This window comes from Balaenoptera ricei, chromosome 3 (assembly GCF_028023285.1).
Source record: "Balaenoptera ricei isolate mBalRic1 chromosome 3, mBalRic1.hap2, whole genome shotgun sequence".
NCBI lineage: Eukaryota > Metazoa > Chordata > Mammalia > Artiodactyla > Balaenopteridae > Balaenoptera > Balaenoptera ricei.
In genome coordinates this window covers 178,316,640-178,333,996 of record NC_082641.1, presented here as the reverse complement: position 1 = coordinate 178,333,996, position 17,357 = coordinate 178,316,640, and the positions used below count along the sequence as shown (strand labels likewise).

Below are 17,357 nucleotides of genomic sequence, written 5' to 3'. Positions count from 1 at the left end.
GCAACTGAGACCCAACACAGCCATGTAAATAGATAGATTTTTTTTTTTTTTAAGCAGCACTTTTTCTCCCCCCCCCCCTTTTTTTTTCATTTTCTTTTTCTTTTTTTCTTTTTGCCACAGCACGCAGCTTGCGGGGTCTTAGTTCCCCGACCAGGGATTGAACCCAGGCCGTGGGCAGTGAAAGTGCGGAATCCTAACCACTGGACCGCTAAGGAAGTCCCCAAAGCAGCACATTTGTATAAGATACTCTTCTCCCCATAACCAAAGCCACTTAACAAGAAGGGCAGGCCTGGAAAAGGTCTAGTCTACCTCCACCTTAAGAATCCATTTCAGGCTCCTCATACTTCCACAGCCAGTTGATAAGAACAGAACCACTTCTACTTGGGGGTAGTAGAGGGGCTGCCTTATGCAGAATGGCCTTACCATTCCTGGATTATGGTGTTCCTAAATGGAGAAGTGCCATGGGTGTTTTAGGTTGTCTTATTTCTGTAGTGCTTAGGGCCTATAAAAGTGAAAGTTGTCACATCTGGAAAGTGCATATCAATGATCTCATGCTGTAAATTATTCCTCCAGGGCGCAAACCAGAAGAAGAGGGTGTGGAAGATAACGGGCTAGAGGAAAATTCTGGGGATGGACAGGTATGTGCAGCCTTGTCAGTGCATCAGCTCCGTGCGTGGACCCATGACAGTCATCTGACGGTGGCATTTTCTTTGTCACAGGAGGATGTTGAGACCACTTTGGAGAACTTGCAGGACATCGACATGATGGATATCAGTGTGTTGGATGAAGCAGAAATCGATAATGGAAGTGTTGCAGATTGTGTGGACGACGACGATGCTGATAATCTCCCGGAGTCCCTGTCTGATAGTAGAGAGCTAGTCGAGGGAGAAATGAAGGAGCTTCCTGAGCCGCTTCAAGAACATGCTGTAGGTAACTCGGCAGTGTCTCTACAGTGTACCCTAAACGTAATAATTCCTCAAATAGCTTAATAGATGATAAGTTTTATATTTGGAGTTAAGTTCTTTTAATGCCAGTTGAGTAGAATGGGGGCTAATCCATTCACATGTAAAAATCAGATGAGTCTGAAAAACACACTTTGCTTCATTGAAAAATGGTGTCTTGTGAGGAACGCGAGTATATGCTCTCCATTTGTATCATGCAGTGTTAAGCCTTTTGAGGATACTATTGTAGATCTTCCTGTTTATTATAGGAGATTGGTCTGTGGTGTAACACCTGGGATGCCTTGAAAATACCAAAACGGAGGTTGAAAGTTGGTCTTTTGCTGTCAACCAATTGGTACTCGCCTAGTCAATCTTTAACACTAACTTTGATGTTGTCTTTAAAGCCTTAGCTTTTTTTCTTGTTAGATGCAATTATGGTGGGCATTATTTATTGAACTTTGTCTACCAGACATTAGGCATTTCCTTTAATCCTTTCAACAACTGTGTGATATATAGATGCTGTTATGCCCATTTTCCAGTTGGGGAAATTGGGGAGTAAAAAGGTAAAGAAATATCTCCAGGCAATATATAGGTCATATGAGAATAAGAATTAAGACCAGGCTAATTCCAGAGTCCATGTACTTAACTCATACACCACATTATCTCAGTGCTGTTAAATTTACTGGATTGTGTCATTTCCGTGAGGATGAACGTTTCTCAGGTAGCCAGAAGAGGCAATGAAAAATAGAAGCCATGAGGCGTCTTTGTAGGAATTCCTAGGGCTTGGTGTTAGGACCTAGGAGACACCTGGTTTTCATAGTCCTCCTCACATCTCTTGTGGAGTGTCTCCCAAGTACTCCAGTACTCCCTGGGGAAGGAAGCTCTGTTCTCTGCTGGTCCACCCATGCCATTCCTTGGAATGTGTTTGCATTTTCTTTTGGAACTGATCCTCAATACCCTTAGAGGTAGCAGATTGTCATCTTTGAAAAGCGGGGGGGCGGTTTGAGAAATGATTGAGTCATTTTGACACAGATAGGGTATGCAATTGTTTCATCTTTTAATGAGTCTCATTCACTGGCTTCCTAAAAAGGAGTACCAGAAACACGAGAGCAGTGAAACCCTTCCTTATTGACTGCTTTTCCTTAAGGCTGTTTTATTCCCTGTGATTAGAAAATAATATATTCAGTAACAAAAGCCTGGAAATGCCTAAATGTCTATCAGTAATGGTTAAATAACCATGGTTTAGTGGAAGCAGTTGTTTAAGAGTTAACAGCATTGACTAGAGGTCTGCCACTTAACTTGCTGTGTGACCTTGGCTAATTTACTTAATCTTTTTGGGCCTCATTTGCAAAAATAGTAGGTTTGAGGAGGACTAAATAGATGAATGCTTATCGCTAATTTAGAGCAAAAGTCATCAAGCTGGCCAAAGATTTATTGGAACACAGCCACACCTATTTGTGACAGTTGTCTGTGGCTGATTTCTTGATACAACAGCAGAGTAGAATAGTCATGACAGAGACCGTCTGGCCTACAAAGCCTAAAATACTCACTATCTGGCCCTTGACCCCGGCTTAGAGCAGCACCTATTGTATAGCAGACGGCAGTAGGGTTATTGCTACTGTTACCATAACATTTATTACTCCTTCCAGTAATACAGTTACTACTTCTATATACCATCTCAGTGAACTAAGCTTATTTATATGAACTAGAATAATCTCCAAGATGGCAGCAAAAGTAAGGCAGGGAACAGAATAATGTGCTACTAATCATGGAGACAGAGAAAGGGGAGATGGTCTTTCACATGCGTGTGTGCCCATGCTCTTGTGAGCCTGTGTAGAATGTCTTGAGATGGCTGTGTCAGGGGAGGGAAGGAGTGGTGCAAGGTGGTTTCGTAGTCAAGTAAAGGTAATAACAATACATGCTAATTATAAAATATTTTGAAACTATTTCCCCCCTCCCAAAAATAAACCAACATTCAGGGCTTTATAACAAACAATCTAAATTATGTTAGGTCACACAACAATGATTTTATGAACCCCCTTTCTATATCTGGGGAATCCCTTGCCTTATGGACAGAGCCCACCTCATAGAGTAGAAGCTCAACATACCAGTTATTCTTCCCCTGCAGGTGGGGCAGTGATGGGTCACCTGGGCTTTGCCAGTCCTATGCTCCTGTCCCCACACTCAGTTTGGAAGTTGATGGTGCTGAGTGGCAGGGTTCCCGGAGAAGCCCTTCCCATGTGGGCAGTAGCCGCCCTAGCAGCAGCAGTCCCAGCAGCAGTAGCGTCCAGGCTCGGCAAGCTGTGGTGGCCATGGAAATCCAAGAGCCCACTCTGCAGCGTGACTCTGGATGCTGTTCCTGGAAGAACAGCCCCAAACCTGGTGGTCCAGTCTACCAGGAGAGCCCATGTACTGCCCAGGTGTACTTTTTTTTTGCTTAACTTAGACTTTTGTTTTTCTTTGTTTGGCTTGCATCTTGAAACCCAAACTGATACCATTTTAGTGGGTCTCCTAGTCTGTCTACAGGTATATGTTTATGTACATTTCTTTCATTCGAGGTGGAATCACAATATAATGCTGTTTTGATTCCTGCACTGTGTTTAGAATTTCATCTTAAGTGACTTTTCATGGCTGTAGCTTTTCACTGTACGGATGTACCATTATGTTACCTTATTATTGATGTAATAAATTTTATTCTCCATTTATTTTACAGGTAGAGGACAAAGAAACTATAAACAATTTAGATACTTCATCATCTGACTTCACTATATTACAGGTAAATTGTTGTATGTCTCAATAATTTTAGAATCAAACATTAGACCAGTCTCTCGAAACCACTTCCAGTATTGTATGGCAGTCCCAACTAAAAGTCATTGCAAAGTTTATTTCCTTTGTTGGCTTTTGTAGAGGGGGTTTTGCTTTCCACTTTCCCCTAATATAACATGCCTATTGAAAAGGGATCATCGTCTTGGCTTCCCTTCCAAGCACTGTGGCGTCCCTGCAGCTGAGAGGAGGGTGTGTTTGCGGGGTTCTTGTTAATTTGATTCGTGGGAGAAGGGCAGCCTGTCGGGTCTGTTCTGGATGGCATCCTCTGCAGAAAGACTATTAGATGAGACATGAGACAGCAAGGGGGACACCCCCTCCTCAGGAGAGACGAATGGGGCACGGATGAGGATGCAAGGGGGTGACCAGAGCGCTGACCTCACAGCTGGGAAGAAAGATGGATTCTCAGGGGTTCTGGTTCTGCCTTTGGGAAGTTTTTCTCAGAAAGTACACAGATTTCTTTTGATGACTGTGTCATCTTGGCTGTTTGACTACCATCTGTGTAGAAGTTAAATCTTAGATGAGAACAAATGAGATGTGGCCTAACTTTCAGGTATGGTTTGCATAAAGGTGGGTCTTGAGTTTCCTTTTCCTTTTTCTGCCAGCCTGTAGATGTAAACTGTTGGAATAAAGCTGGGTAGCTGATTTTCAGTAGAAAGTTTTGTGAGGAAATGAAAATACTTAAGCCAGTCATAAGTAAGCTGACTGCCAGTCAGCTTATGCCAGTCCTTGTGTTTTGTTTGTTTTAATAATGTCACCTATGCTGCTTAATTGGAAATCACCTTTCAGACAAGATCTTCATTTGCTTCTGCCAGGCAGGGGCAAGGTTTGTTATTACCGAGCCAGAACCCCGGCCTTGAGGAGGGTGCAAATCTCAGGGAAACTTGGTGAAACCCAATTCACCTTTAGGGCTGATGTCTCTCTCCAGCTGCAAAGTGACACAGCCTGTTCCTGACTCAGAAGGGAAAGACGGAGCGGGTCTTGTCATTTTCTTGAGTGTCTCTGTAGGTCAAAGACTCCTGTATATATTATCCTAACCAGACGCTTACGTATAGCTCCTCTCAGCGACAAATAGAAACATACGCGTTTCTCTCTAGGGAAAGTTAGGAGAGAATTGTTCTGCCTAAAATGATTGTTTCCTTCAGTGTAGAATCTTTAATTCCCAGCATGAAATGAAAAAGAATTGATTACAAATAAATGAAACTATTAAGAAAGTGAACAGTTTCCTAGGGCTCCCCAGAATGGCAGGTCAGTGCCCAGTGGAAGTTGCAAACCATTCACGTCCGTGTAACTCATATGCTAAGCACCTGTGCTGTGTCAGATGCGTGAGAAGAAAGGTTGGTCTCCATCCTTCCTATGTAAACAGAGCGATGAGTTGAGGCCTGGACTGATAAACAGACTCTCAGTCACATAGCCTTTGCTTAAATCTTGGCTTTGCTGTGTGTCCTTGAGGAAGTTTGTCAGCCACTCTGTGCCTGTCTCCTAATCTGTGAAAAGAAGGATGATACTAATAGTACCAACCTGCTAGGGCTGTGTGATGATTGGTTAATATATATATAGTAGGGTGCTTGAATTTGTGCCTGGAACCTAGACAGTGCTTATCAGCGTTGGCTGGAATTCCAGAATATTGTAGTTTGTGCGGAGGGAACGTAGGGGTCAGGGACCACATATTGAGAGAAAGTCCCTTCCTTTAGTTGGGCAGCCTCTCTATATGACAAGGTGGCCCCTAAGCTAAATGCCGAGGGATGTGTAGGACTTGGTCAGGGGTGGGGTGAGGTGCAGATGGCCCTGCTGGAGAGGGAGGTGGCAATGGGGGTGGTAAAACCAGCGCTCCTGTCGGCAAGGAATAACAATGGTGTGACTTGACAGGGCTTCCTGGGAAGAGTTTGAGGGATATTTAGGAATTAGGGCTGCCTGGTGGGTTGTTGGTTAGAAGAGATAAAGAAGCAGGCATGTGTAACACTGGAGAGGGCTCAGTTGACCAGGTGGGCAGGGGTGGTATGACCGTGCAAAAAGCAGAGGTCAAGCCACCTGTGCCTTCTTTCCCTCGATCTTTTCAATTTTTGGAAACTAATGCTATATTAATTAAGTGAAAATTGATTATCTGATATGTGTCAGGCATTCTATTAGGCACTAAAGATAGAAAAAATGAAAACACTGCCCTCCAGGGCAGTGTTTAAGACAATTTAGAGGGATAGACAAGCATGTGATGGGTTCATCACCATTAAAAGTGATATAATGTTGCCAGGCACTGGGAAATGCAGCAAAGCAAACAACAGTAATAAACCAGGCCCCTTGAGAGCATCCTGGGCTGTGGGGCTTGGGGCTGAGGTGAATGGGGTGGGATGCCAGCTGTGTGGGCTCTTGCCCAGAACAAGCAGGTTCTCCACCTGTTGCATTTGTGAGGTCCCTTGTCTGTGGTTTTAAAATTCCCTTCTTAGTTATTATAGTTTTTGGTGTAAATAAATTCTAGGTTTCATCCATCTGGCACAATCTTATTTATATTTTTTGTTGCAGGAAATTGAAGAGCCATCCTTGGAGCCAGGTACTGTTAAATGAAAAACTTAGCAGCGGGGTTTGGAACCATTCTAGTTTTCCACCTTCTCTAATTTGAATTCTTTAATTTTAAAAAGTTACCTTACTGTAGTATACATTGTTCTAAAGGTTTACGATCCAGAACATACCAGGATCATAGAGATTGGAAACCCAGCCATATCACCAGATCTGTGAAAGTGGCTGACTTCTCATTTCGCAAAATGTATTGGTGAGATGAAACTGTCTCATGCCTTTTTAAATGTACACGGCACTTAAACTTATGTAGAGAGAGTTTGCATGCCTCTCGAGAGCAAATACCTCTGTACCCCACAGAACAGATCTTGTGATATTGGGCAGTATCTTAACTTTGTGGTTTTTAATTCAGGCAGTGCAGGCAGTGGTAGGGAGATACGGTTTAAAACATTGAGACGTAACTGGATTCCAGAAGAGGAAAGAGTTTCTTCATGAGAATTCCAAACAAATAACTGTTCACTTTCTGGACTGCAAATATCTCAGAGCACCGATGGAAGAGATTCTGGTTTTCATGTTGGACTGTTCTGTTAAAAGAAATTCAAAGAAATTTGGAAATTGAGCTGTTCAGTGAATGGTGATACATTCAGTTAAGCAACTTGGACTTTGGAAGCTAAATTTGGAAGAGTCATATATAAACGACGACAGAATGAAGACTGTCAAGAATCAGCCAGAAGGTTATGGGGGTTAAATCTCTGGGATGCTTTTCTCTTCCATGTAGCGTAGAGGCTTGCTCTCGCAGGCGGTTGGAGCGCAGGTAGTGTAACCAGTGTAACTTTGTGTACCCGCGGGTTTTCCAATCTCTGTGTAGCTAGCAGTTCTCTTCGTGTTAGTGTGGCAGCCGTGCCAGTTCCACATTTGTGATTGCTTTATTTCCCTGGTAATTAAACCTTGTGCCATTCTATTCCTGTTAAATCCGTAGAAAATGAGAAAATACTCGACATTTTGGGGGAAACTTGTAAATCTGAGCCAGTAAAAGAAGAAGGTTCCGAGCTGGAGCAGCCATTTGCACAGGAAACAAGTAGCGTGGGGCCAGACAGAAAGCTTGCGGAGGAAGAGGACCTTTTTGACAGCGCCCATCCGGAGGAGGGTGATTTAGATTTGGCCAGCGAGTCAACAGCACAAGCTCAGTCGAGCAAGGCAGACACCCTGTTAGCGGTAGTGAAAAGGGAGCCCGTGGAGCAGACAGGCGATGGCGAGAGGACGGACTGTGAGCCTGTAGGGCTAGAGAAGCCAGTTGAGCAGAGTAGTAAAGCCTCAGAGCACACGGAAGCCTGTAGCGAGGAGGCCTCGGAAGCGCCCCCGGAAGCCTCAAGCCCAGACCCCAGGGATAGCAAAGAAGACGTGAAGAAGTTTGCTTTTGAAGCTTGTAATGAAGTCCCTCCGGCTCCTAAAGAGTCCTCAGCCAGTGAGGGCGCTGATCAGAAAATGAGGTTTGTTTTTTCTCAGTTTTAGACCAGACGCTATCTCCTTTTCATTGGTCGTTTAATGACACACATAAGCTGTTGTTTCTGCAATTGGCCAGCCAGACTGATGCAATTGTAGTTTACTTCTAAAGAATGTTTTATTTCTCTTTGTTTATTTTAAGCTGATTACATAATCTTTTTTCTTTTCTCAACCTATCATGGTTGTTTTCTTTAATTCTTCCTAATTATCTTTAGCCCAGCAGAATTAATTAACTCCTGTGGGTCTGAAATCTTATGGTTAGGTCAGATTTCCAATACACGTTTGTCGGGGTATCATTTTTTCAGAACTAAATTTCGGGTAGGTATGCAACCTCAGCACGTATTTTATAATTTTGAGTTTGTTTCCTGTCTGCTTCTTCCTTCTGGAGTGACATTGTCTTTTGTCTCTAGTTCTGTCGAAGATGACTTGGATACCAAAAGGCTTTCCAAAGAGGAAAAGGGTAGGTCAGCGTGGCATCATCCCCAAGAGCATGTTTGGCCCCCATGGTGGCGGGTGTTTGGTTCTGGGCTGTCCACACCCATTTCTGCCTCACATGTGCCTGTGAGCCCGTCTCAAAGCCTTTTCTCCACTCTGTCCCCTGCTCCTCACTGCAGGTTCTGGGTTGCAGGGCAGAGTTGACACATCGATTTGATGCTCATGCTTGATTTTGCCAGAGGGCTTTGAGCTCCTCTGTCCTGACTGACCCTCTGATTTGCAACCTCCTTAACCACGGTGACACTTGCAGATGGAGAAAATGCTTCGAGTTTCAGATACCTTGGGGCGGTGGGGAGCAGTTTCCCTGGTATTGCAGATTTATCAACACCAGAGCCCTTTATTGATCCACTGATTGAGAAGCAGTTTTGCTGGTCCAGATTCCTCCTTAATCAGTGTTCTAATAAGAACAAAAACCAGGGGTAGGTTGTGCTCTGTGGTTCTACACTGATACCACCTGTCTTACATTCCAAAGTCGCCTCACTGGATTGGGTGATGCCATTTGGTAGCTAAGGGACTCTCCCACGGGCTGAACAGCCCCCGACTCGCCATAGTAAATGGCGTTGCCAGTGGTCCCATCTGCCTAGTGCGCAGCTCCAGAGCTTGTGTAAGGACAGTGGGCGGGGCCCCACACCCCAGCTGGCTTTGGGTACTGCTGGCATCTGGGACAAGTAGGGAAAGTGTCTGGTTTGGAATGATTTTAAGCTTTTTTAAGACTCAGGATTTTGTTGGTGTCATGTTTTTGACCTGAACTTTTTTTGTGATAGGTCGTAGCAGTTGTGGTAGGAATTTCTGGGTTAGTGGACTTTCTTCTACCACCAGAGCTACAGATTTGAAGAATCTTTTCAGCAAGTATGGGAAGGTAAGACCGGGGATGAGATTTTTAAGCCCATGCAGTATGGCTTCTACGTGCAGATTATTGTCCCCACGCAGTGAGGACTTTGAGTGACTGTGCATGCTGCTCTTTGACCTCACATTTGCTCACATTGCTCGTGGCGGGTCCACCGCCCCTACGGGGAGAGATGCAAGCCCAGTGGGATCTCCCAGAGCCCACATCCACTTTGTATTTCTCACCTTTCCCCGGCCCCCAAGCCACCACACGACTTGATAGCTTCCTGAATCAATTTCTCTGGCTTTAGGCCTTAAACCCAGGGAGGGCTGTGGAGGGTGGACCAGAGGGCAGGGTGGGAAGGTGCTGGTAGCATTTTCGTGAGATGGTGGTGATTACGGAACACGAGTGAAGCTGTAGATATGGTTACGAACAAGATCTCTGGAGCCAGGCCGGTGTGGGCAGCTGTGGGCCCCAGCTCTGCCGCTCAGAGTTGTGTGGCCGGGGCATGTCGCCTCTCCCGTGTGAACCTCATCTCGTCACCTGGGGGCCCTCAAAGTCGTTGTCTCCTTATGATGGCGGGTGTAACTGGAGCAGAGCTGCTGGTGCCCTGCCTCTGCCCACGTGCTTTCACCCCCAGCTAGGTAGCTCTGGCCCCCTCTTCTCTGCCACCCCTGCCTGTCTCCCTCCGTGCTCAGCCCAGCAAGGGTGGCCATGACGCCCAGGTGGGCCACCTCCCCATCTGGGTGCCAACTGCAGTCCCCCGTGTGTTGCCTTTAGTCCCTCCTCTTTCTCCCCCTCCCTCTCCCCCTTCCTCCCCATGCTTCCCGAACTCACCTCCAGATAAACTGCTGCACCTGTGCCTCCTTGTCTCTCAGTCAGTCTTGGCCAAGTGAGACTTAGCACAGGCTCATGTTCGTAGTAAGGGTTCAGCAATGATAACAGAGAAAACCAACGTCATTTACCTTGGTTGTTGACGTTCAGGAACTAACAAGGAAAACTAAACTTGACACGTTTCTCAGAATAACTCATGACTCCCTGGGCCTCAGTAATACAAGGTGGGACCCTTTTCTTGATTCTGCTTTGGCCCTCAAAGCAGATGGCTGCTCTCAGCAGGGAAGTGTCAGCCTGGAGCCTGCAGTGTCTTGGGTTCATTGCTGGCTCGAATCAGGGACCAGACCACTCTGAAACCTTCCTTTGGGGGTAAGGCTCCACGTGGCACAATGAGAATGAATACCGGCCATGGCCACTGGTTCCGCTGGGACCTCTCCTGAGCCGTGGTGCCTTCTGCCGTAAAAGGCTGTCCCTAACTTCAGCTTACTGAGGTTGTTGGGAGAGTTAAATAGCATGTAAGGATGTATCTGTAGTGCCTGAAACATCTCCTTGAATTTTGTTTTGTTAGTAGTAGGATGGGCTCTGCATTACAGAGCGCTCTTTATAAACCTGTCCTGTCGCTCTCCTTCTGTAGATGTGTCTTCCTACTTCACTGGCCACGTAGATGACTGCATGTTCAGAAACATTTCTTTACAAATTTTACATAGTGTTAACGGCATGCTGGCAGGACTCTGCCTTCTGCTTCACTTTCTCCTCCACGCTGTCATCCTGGTGCCCTAGAGGAACAGGCAGGATGGAGTCGGAGCAGCCAGACAATAGCATTACCCTCCCCAGCCTTTACCTGCTACTTGTCGTCCACCTGTTCTCAGTGTCTCTGGTGGGGGGCGGGGGGGAGCAGGACGTGGGGTGGGTCAGAGGGAAGCAGCGTGGACCGCAGTGTCGGGGTCTGTGGGGGGGCTTCGTGTCCAAGCCATATTTGTGTGCTTTCCTTCAAGGTGGTGGGCGCCAAGGTTGTGACCAATGCCCGGAGTCCTGGAGCTCGCTGCTACGGCTTTGTTACAATGTCCACGGCAGAAGAGGCCACAAAATGCATTAACCACCTGCACAAAACAGAGCTCCACGGGAAGATGATCTCAGTGGAAAAAGTAAGGGGCTATTTTCTTCCCGGGATGTGACCATGTTAGGAAATAAGGTAATACTTCCACCTGATTCTCTTTTTCAGGCAAAAAATGAACCTGCTGGGAAGAAAACTTCTGACAAAAGAGAAGGGGAGGGGAAAAAAGAGAAGTCTAGCAATGCTGACAGGTATTACTCTTCCCGAGGGGATTGTGGCCAAGGTGACCCTTTTCTTCATTTCATGTCCTTCACGTTTTCCACGGATGGGGAAGGCTGTGAGGCCCTCGCCCCCTTTACTTTTCTGCATTCGTTGAGGACGGTTTCACCCCCAGTCCTGGGAGATGACTCCAGTCCCTCTCCAGGCTCCTTGTTCTCCATCCTGTTGATGCCTTAGAGGCAGCCTCCTCATCACTTGGTGCTCATGGCGAGAGTCCTGTCATCGTCGCTGGCTTTTTCCCTCAATATCTCTTCTCACCCACTTGTGTCTGGGGTGTTATTTTTAGATCTGCAAACATTAAGAGAGAAGAGAAGCCCGACAGAAAAGATGATGCTAAAAAGGGTGAAGATGGAAGTGGAGAAAAGAGCAAAGATCAGGATGATCAGAAACCTGGCCCTTCAGAACGATCTCGAACCACAAAATCAGGTAGCTGACCGATGGGTATGGGAGATTTCACCTTGTGTTCTGTTCCTGGTTGGTGTGGTTAGTTGGCAACACAAAACTACATTTGTTTTCTATGGAGTTGAGTGTTGTTCCTCATTTGGAGGTGCCGCTTCTTATCTTGCTCCTTTCTTCCTGTAGGAAGTCGAGGAACTGAGCGGACCGTGGTGATGGATAAATCTAAAGGTGTACCTGTTATCAGTGTCAAAACATCAGGATCCAAGGACAGAGTGAGTGTTCCTTTCCCACCTGGGGTATTTATTTCCTCTGACATTCCTATGTGTGTTTTAGGGGATTCTTGAGCTTGAGAAAAGTTGTCAGCCATTCCAAAATGTAGGTTTTTTTGAACTTCAAAAATGGGAAAGTTTATAAGCTTTGCTTCGTAGTTTGTATGATAAGAATTGTTGCTTTTTGGTTTTTTATAACTAATTTTCAAATTCAATTATGGGAGTGGTTGGCTTTGTTTGCCTGAATCAGGGTACAGTAGTCCATTTTCCTTGCCAGCCTGGAAGTTTGAGCAGCTCTCCATTGTGCATTCCCAAACCCCCGTGTGACCCAGGCAGCCTTCCGGCCCGCCTTTACAGCCAGTCCTTACTCTGACTCCTTGCAGATACTCCACAGAACACGGAATCCACAAAGTGCCAGTCTTAGGTTCTTACCACTTCACTCTGCCTGCCACTGGGGTCATGGGTAGCTGTTGATATACATACGTTCAACTTTTGACAGGCTTACAACTTTGATGGATGTGGGTCCAGGTCCCCAAGGCTACCCACATTCTGAGATCCACTGGGGGGCCCCCTGGACTCGGCACATAGTTGTAGTCACGGTCAAGATTGGCTTCAGTGATGCAGAGAGGATACACAGCCGGGCAGGCGGGGAAAGACAGGTGGGGGGAGTCTGGAGGGGACCCTGCCGGCTCCTTTGTGTTCTCCCTCCCGTGTTGGCTCCCGCAACAGCGACAGTGCAGCCGCTTGAGGGTGATACTTCTGCCCAGGGAAGCCCGTTGGAGCCTCAGCTCCCAGGGTTTTTACTGGGGCTGGTCACATAGTCCCCTCTCCAGGCAAGTACCGAAGGAGAGCAGGTTTTCAGCACAAACCATCATTTGCATGGTCTGGGCACAGTGAACCACCTTTGCCAGTTTTACTCTTGACTAGGGACACTCTGAATGCCAAGTTCTCTAACACCAGCCTCAGGCCTGCCATGTTAACCTGTGCTGCCCAGAAGATAAACCGTTGAAGCTTTTGAATGTTGTGGACCAGTTGCAAGCTGACATTTCTATTATGACATTTCAGTCCGCCTGTGTTTGTGCAAATATTTTACTGTGTTAGAGCGTTTTCCCCTTACTTTATAATAAATGATGTAGAATGGCAAATTGGAAGTGTGAATTTGAGGGCTGAGGCGGGTAGATCTCAAAAAATAATGCAGTCGGCACAAATAAGGAATCCTCAAACATACCAGAAATAGCCTCAATTGGGCATCGCCGCATGTTTAATATTAAAGAATGTGTTTTGGACGCAAAAGACAAAGTGAAAAAAAAAATACTTTTTTATCTTACAAAAAGTTTCTGGTAAGATACTCATTTCCATTTTGACTAGTGAAAGTACTCGATGAGTCATATTTTAGCATTAAATGGTAATGACAGTCTGTGACTCTGAATTACGATAAGCAAACATGAAGTTTCTTAGGAGAGAAGGCTTTGTTATCTGATTGTTTCGTTAAACGTTAATCTTCACTTCTGATCTTGGATGCTTGGACCTGGACACACCTAATTCTCCTGTTGTTGTTTCTACCTTAACTTTTCAATGTTTCTTGGTGAACCAGGTTTCCAAGAGCCAGGATCGCAAATCAGCCAGCAGGGAGAAGCGGTCTGTTGTGTCCTTTGATAAAGTCAAAGAGTCGAGGAAGTCACGAGACTCAGAGTCCCGCAGGTGAGTCAGAATCCAGGAATGTGGGCTGGTTTGGGTGTTGCCGTTGACTGGTGGTAACTCTGTCCTGGGAGGGTATTTTCCGAGTCCCCTGTGGGTGGAATATTGCTTTAAACCTCTGCTCCTTTGGCTTTTAGTTCACAGACTTCCTGTGCACTGGCTTTCTTCTGTGACTTTTTTCAAACTGTTTTCTCAGGCAGCTATTTTGAAGATTCTGGGAGGTAGCAAAGGCAGGGAGATGGAATGCTTTCCTGGGACAGTAGTGCTAGTTAACAGAACATACCAAATTTGCTCCAGAAGCTGTGAACAGGGAAAAAGAGTGGGACAGACCAATGAGAGAGCTGAGAGGTCCTCGTCCTTGAATAAGCCCAAGACAAGGTCCTCATAATTTTTAAAAACTAAACAGAAATGTTGTCAATCACGTTGAGTGACAGTTAAAGTTTCCTGTCAAGAAAAAAATTTAAACTGTAGTTTAAAAAATAAGAACCATTAGTAAAAAGGCTAGCAGAATGAGACTGAGAAAGGGGGCAGGAGCACTGTTTTCTGTAGTACGCTGTACAGAACTTTCTGCTGAAAAGGGAAAGGCAGTGGGCAAAGAAAAAGTGCGGCTTTGGTGAAGTAATTAGCAAATGAGTAGAACTGACCCATGTGCGTGTGGGAATTTAACATGATAAAAGTGATATTTCCCACTAGTGAGAAAAGGACGGGCTCACCCCAGAATGGCTTCAGGTCACTTGGCTGTGCCTTTGGACAGTCCTTTGGATCTCTGGCTCACATCACTACAAATTGTCAACATAAACTGCTGGCTGAACATAAACATAAAAATTAGTTATCTGTGTAATGCAAAAGTAAATATATTTATGAGTTTGAGCTTTTGAAAGGACTGAAATTTTATAAAGGAGAGGTAGACTAAATTAAAATTTCTCTTCTGTACAATGAAAGACCAAAGAGAAGGTGCAAAGATATGTGACAGATGGTAGTAAAGGTGTTTTGTAGTAGATAAAAAATAACCCGATAGAAGATGGACAGAAGGGGCTGCGTACATATGGTCATGAAACATGAAACGTCGTTCAGCCTCACCAGGCATCAGGGACATGCAGGTGAAAACAGCAGTGAGACTGGTTTTCCATCCGTTAATTTGATCTGAATTACAGTTGGGGGAGACAGATGCTTGTAGTGGTGGGAGTGACCTCTCCGGGGGGCACAGCAGCCTGGAGAGCGGTCCCGAGGTAGCACGGGCTTCTGAATGCTGGTGTTCCAGACCCAGCAATGCCACTTCCCCCAACCTGCCCGAGAGGAACCTGTGCTAAGAAAATGGGGCAGGGTGGCCATTTCCCTGAGGCTGGGAACAACCAGAAGGCCCACGAGGTCTGCGAGTGGTCATGTGCACTGTGGCCTCTCACTCCATGGGCTCCTTCCCAGAAGCATGCCGTACATCTGTAGAGGTGGGGGCGCACGAGGTCCAGGACATGGTGCCTGAAAGCAAGGAAGCTGCAGCCATTTTTTTCTAAGACGCAGACACAAAGTAAGGCGAGATTAGACATTTCTGCTGGTATGATTATGTGTCTAAGCACAGAGCAGAGGATGGACAGGAGACAACCTGGCAGCTGTACACGGAGACTGGAGGGAAGCGCGCTGGGCACCATCAGTATCACCTGCAAAAGCAGGGCTATCAGTGCCCTCAGCCTTGGCGGGGTCCTGCACAGCCGGGCTGCGTCCACCACCCAGTGGCCCTTGCTTGTTGCTAAATGTATCTGCAGCTCTAGGGCCCCCATCCCACCCGGGGGCGGAGCCGTGGCTCCATCCATAGCTCCCCCTGCTGGGAGAGGCCCTCGGTACTGGGCGCTGCTGCGGCTCCTGGGCCCTTGCAGCCTCTGCTGTTTGCCTCCAGGGTGCGCGAGCGCAGTGAGCGAGAGCAGTGCATGCAGGCGCAGCTGGAGCGGGAGGAGCGCAAGCGGCTGCTCATCGCCCGCGAGAGGCTGGCTTTCCACAGACATCGCCTGGAGCGGGAGCGGCTGGAGCGCGAGCGGCTGGAGCGCGAGCGCATGCGCGTGGAGCACGAGCGCAGGCGCGAGCAGGAGCGCATCCACCACGAGCGCGAGGAGCTGCGGCGCCAACAGGAGCTGCGCTATGAGCAGGAGCGGCGGCCCGCCGTGCGGAGGCCGTACGACGACGGGCGGTAAGCCACGCCACTCCTAGCCACCGCCCCTGAGGTGGCCCCTGGCGTTTAGAATTGTGCCGTGGTCCCCAGAGTCCTGTTAACACACGATTTTTACTTAAAAGGAAGCACAAGTACTTGTTACAGTCAAATTTGGTATTCTGTACTTCATCTGGGAACCTGAGATAGTTTGAGATCGGTGGAGAAATGGTTGGATAAAGAGGTGCTTATTAAATCATTAGGTTCAGGTCCCAGCACAGACCACTGCCTCCTCCCCCAGGAAGGAGATCAGACACCCAGAGCAGCACATAACACATCGGGCTGGGCACGCGGCCAGCACCTCCTTCTGGGCACCTTCCAGGTTTTGTAATCATTGCAGTAATTTGTGTTGGTTCATTCTGTTAATGAGATCGCTTTTAATTCCCCAGACATGCTGATGTGCCATACGAATACTAAAATGCTAATCACCAGTGAAAGGCCTGTTTCGGATCTTGCTGTCAGGAGTCTGGGGTGATAATCCTAGCATTGATCCTATCAGAGCTTTTCCACGTGCATGGTGTCTTGGGGGAGACTGCCTGGTGGTGTGTGTTTGTTCCTTTGTTTTCATCTTCTTTCTACTGGCATGGGTTAGAGAGGTCCCTGTGTAATATAACATAGAGACTTCTGTAAAGGGCCTTTAAGGTGTCTTAGGACTTTTTATGCATTTTACAAGATACTGAGGGGAGAGTCTGTTATGGTCAGAAATGGTTTTGAACCAGTACATTTCAAGTGCTACTGAAAGTCCTCCCCACTTGGTGTCTGCTGGGTCAAGTCTGCATCGGGATAGAAGGACAGCAGTGTACTAATTGTCCTGGTAGACTGGCCGACCCTCATGGCCGTGAGAGGTTCCCAGAGGGGATCTGCTGACACCCACTTCACTGATCCCCTCCTATAGGGAGACCGGAGTTTTTCTGTGGGGGACAAGGGGCATGTGGGGTAAGAGAGAATGGAGCCCTTCAGTCACATCCCACGTCACCCCTCCAGGCGCTCTCAGCTCATGTGGACTCTAATGATAAAGTTCCTTCTCGTTCTGTGAAGTGATAGGGGCAGTGGGAGGGTCAAGTTTACCAGCTTCCACAAAGGTAATCTATTTGGAGGGGGAGATGCACATCCTCTTTCTTGCTTCCTTTCCTAGGCGAGATGATGCTTACTGGCCAGAAGCTAAGCGGGCCGCCCTGGATGAGCGTTACCATTCTGACTTCAACCGCCAGGACCGCTTCCATGATTTTGACCACAGGGACCGGGGCCGCTACCCTGACCACTCGGTCGACAGGTCAGCCACTGACCCTGCCTGCTTGATGCATGTTTTCTTTGTCCTGGTTCATTCTTTTCTTTTCTTTTCTTTTTTTTTTAATGTGGACCATTTTTTAAACCTTTATTGAATTTGTTACAATATTGCTTCTGTTTTATGTTTTCGTTTTTCGGCCCCGAGCCATGGGATCTTTCTTAGCTCCCCAACCAAGGATCAAAACCCTAGGCCCCTTCATTGGAAGGCGAAGTCTTAACCACTGGACCGCCAGGGAAGTCCCTG

At 46.9% G+C, this 17,357-nt stretch overlaps 1 protein-coding gene across 2 annotated transcripts in view; it reads left to right on the top strand.

Annotated features, from left to right (window-relative positions):
• SAFB (scaffold attachment factor B) overlaps positions 1–17,357 on the top strand; it is a 34,201-nt gene that overhangs the window by 12,630 nt on the left and 4,214 nt on the right. For both annotated transcript variants that reach the window (XM_059918690.1, XM_059918689.1), the window contains exons 3-16: positions 574–638; positions 720–930; positions 3,659–3,717; positions 6,282–6,309; positions 7,252–7,762; positions 8,186–8,235; positions 9,035–9,129; positions 10,926–11,075; positions 11,153–11,235; positions 11,550–11,689; positions 11,846–11,934; positions 13,526–13,632; positions 15,521–15,808; positions 16,962–17,099. In XM_059918690.1, coding sequence (XP_059774673.1) covers positions 574–638; positions 720–930; positions 3,659–3,717; positions 6,282–6,309; positions 7,252–7,762; positions 8,186–8,235; positions 9,035–9,129; positions 10,926–11,075; positions 11,153–11,235; positions 11,550–11,689; positions 11,846–11,934; positions 13,526–13,632; positions 15,521–15,808; positions 16,962–17,099 — 2,014 coding nt within the window. The remainder of the gene's footprint in view (positions 1–573; positions 639–719; positions 931–3,658; positions 3,718–6,281; positions 6,310–7,251; positions 7,763–8,185; positions 8,236–9,034; positions 9,130–10,925; positions 11,076–11,152; positions 11,236–11,549; positions 11,690–11,845; positions 11,935–13,525; positions 13,633–15,520; positions 15,809–16,961; positions 17,100–17,357) is intronic.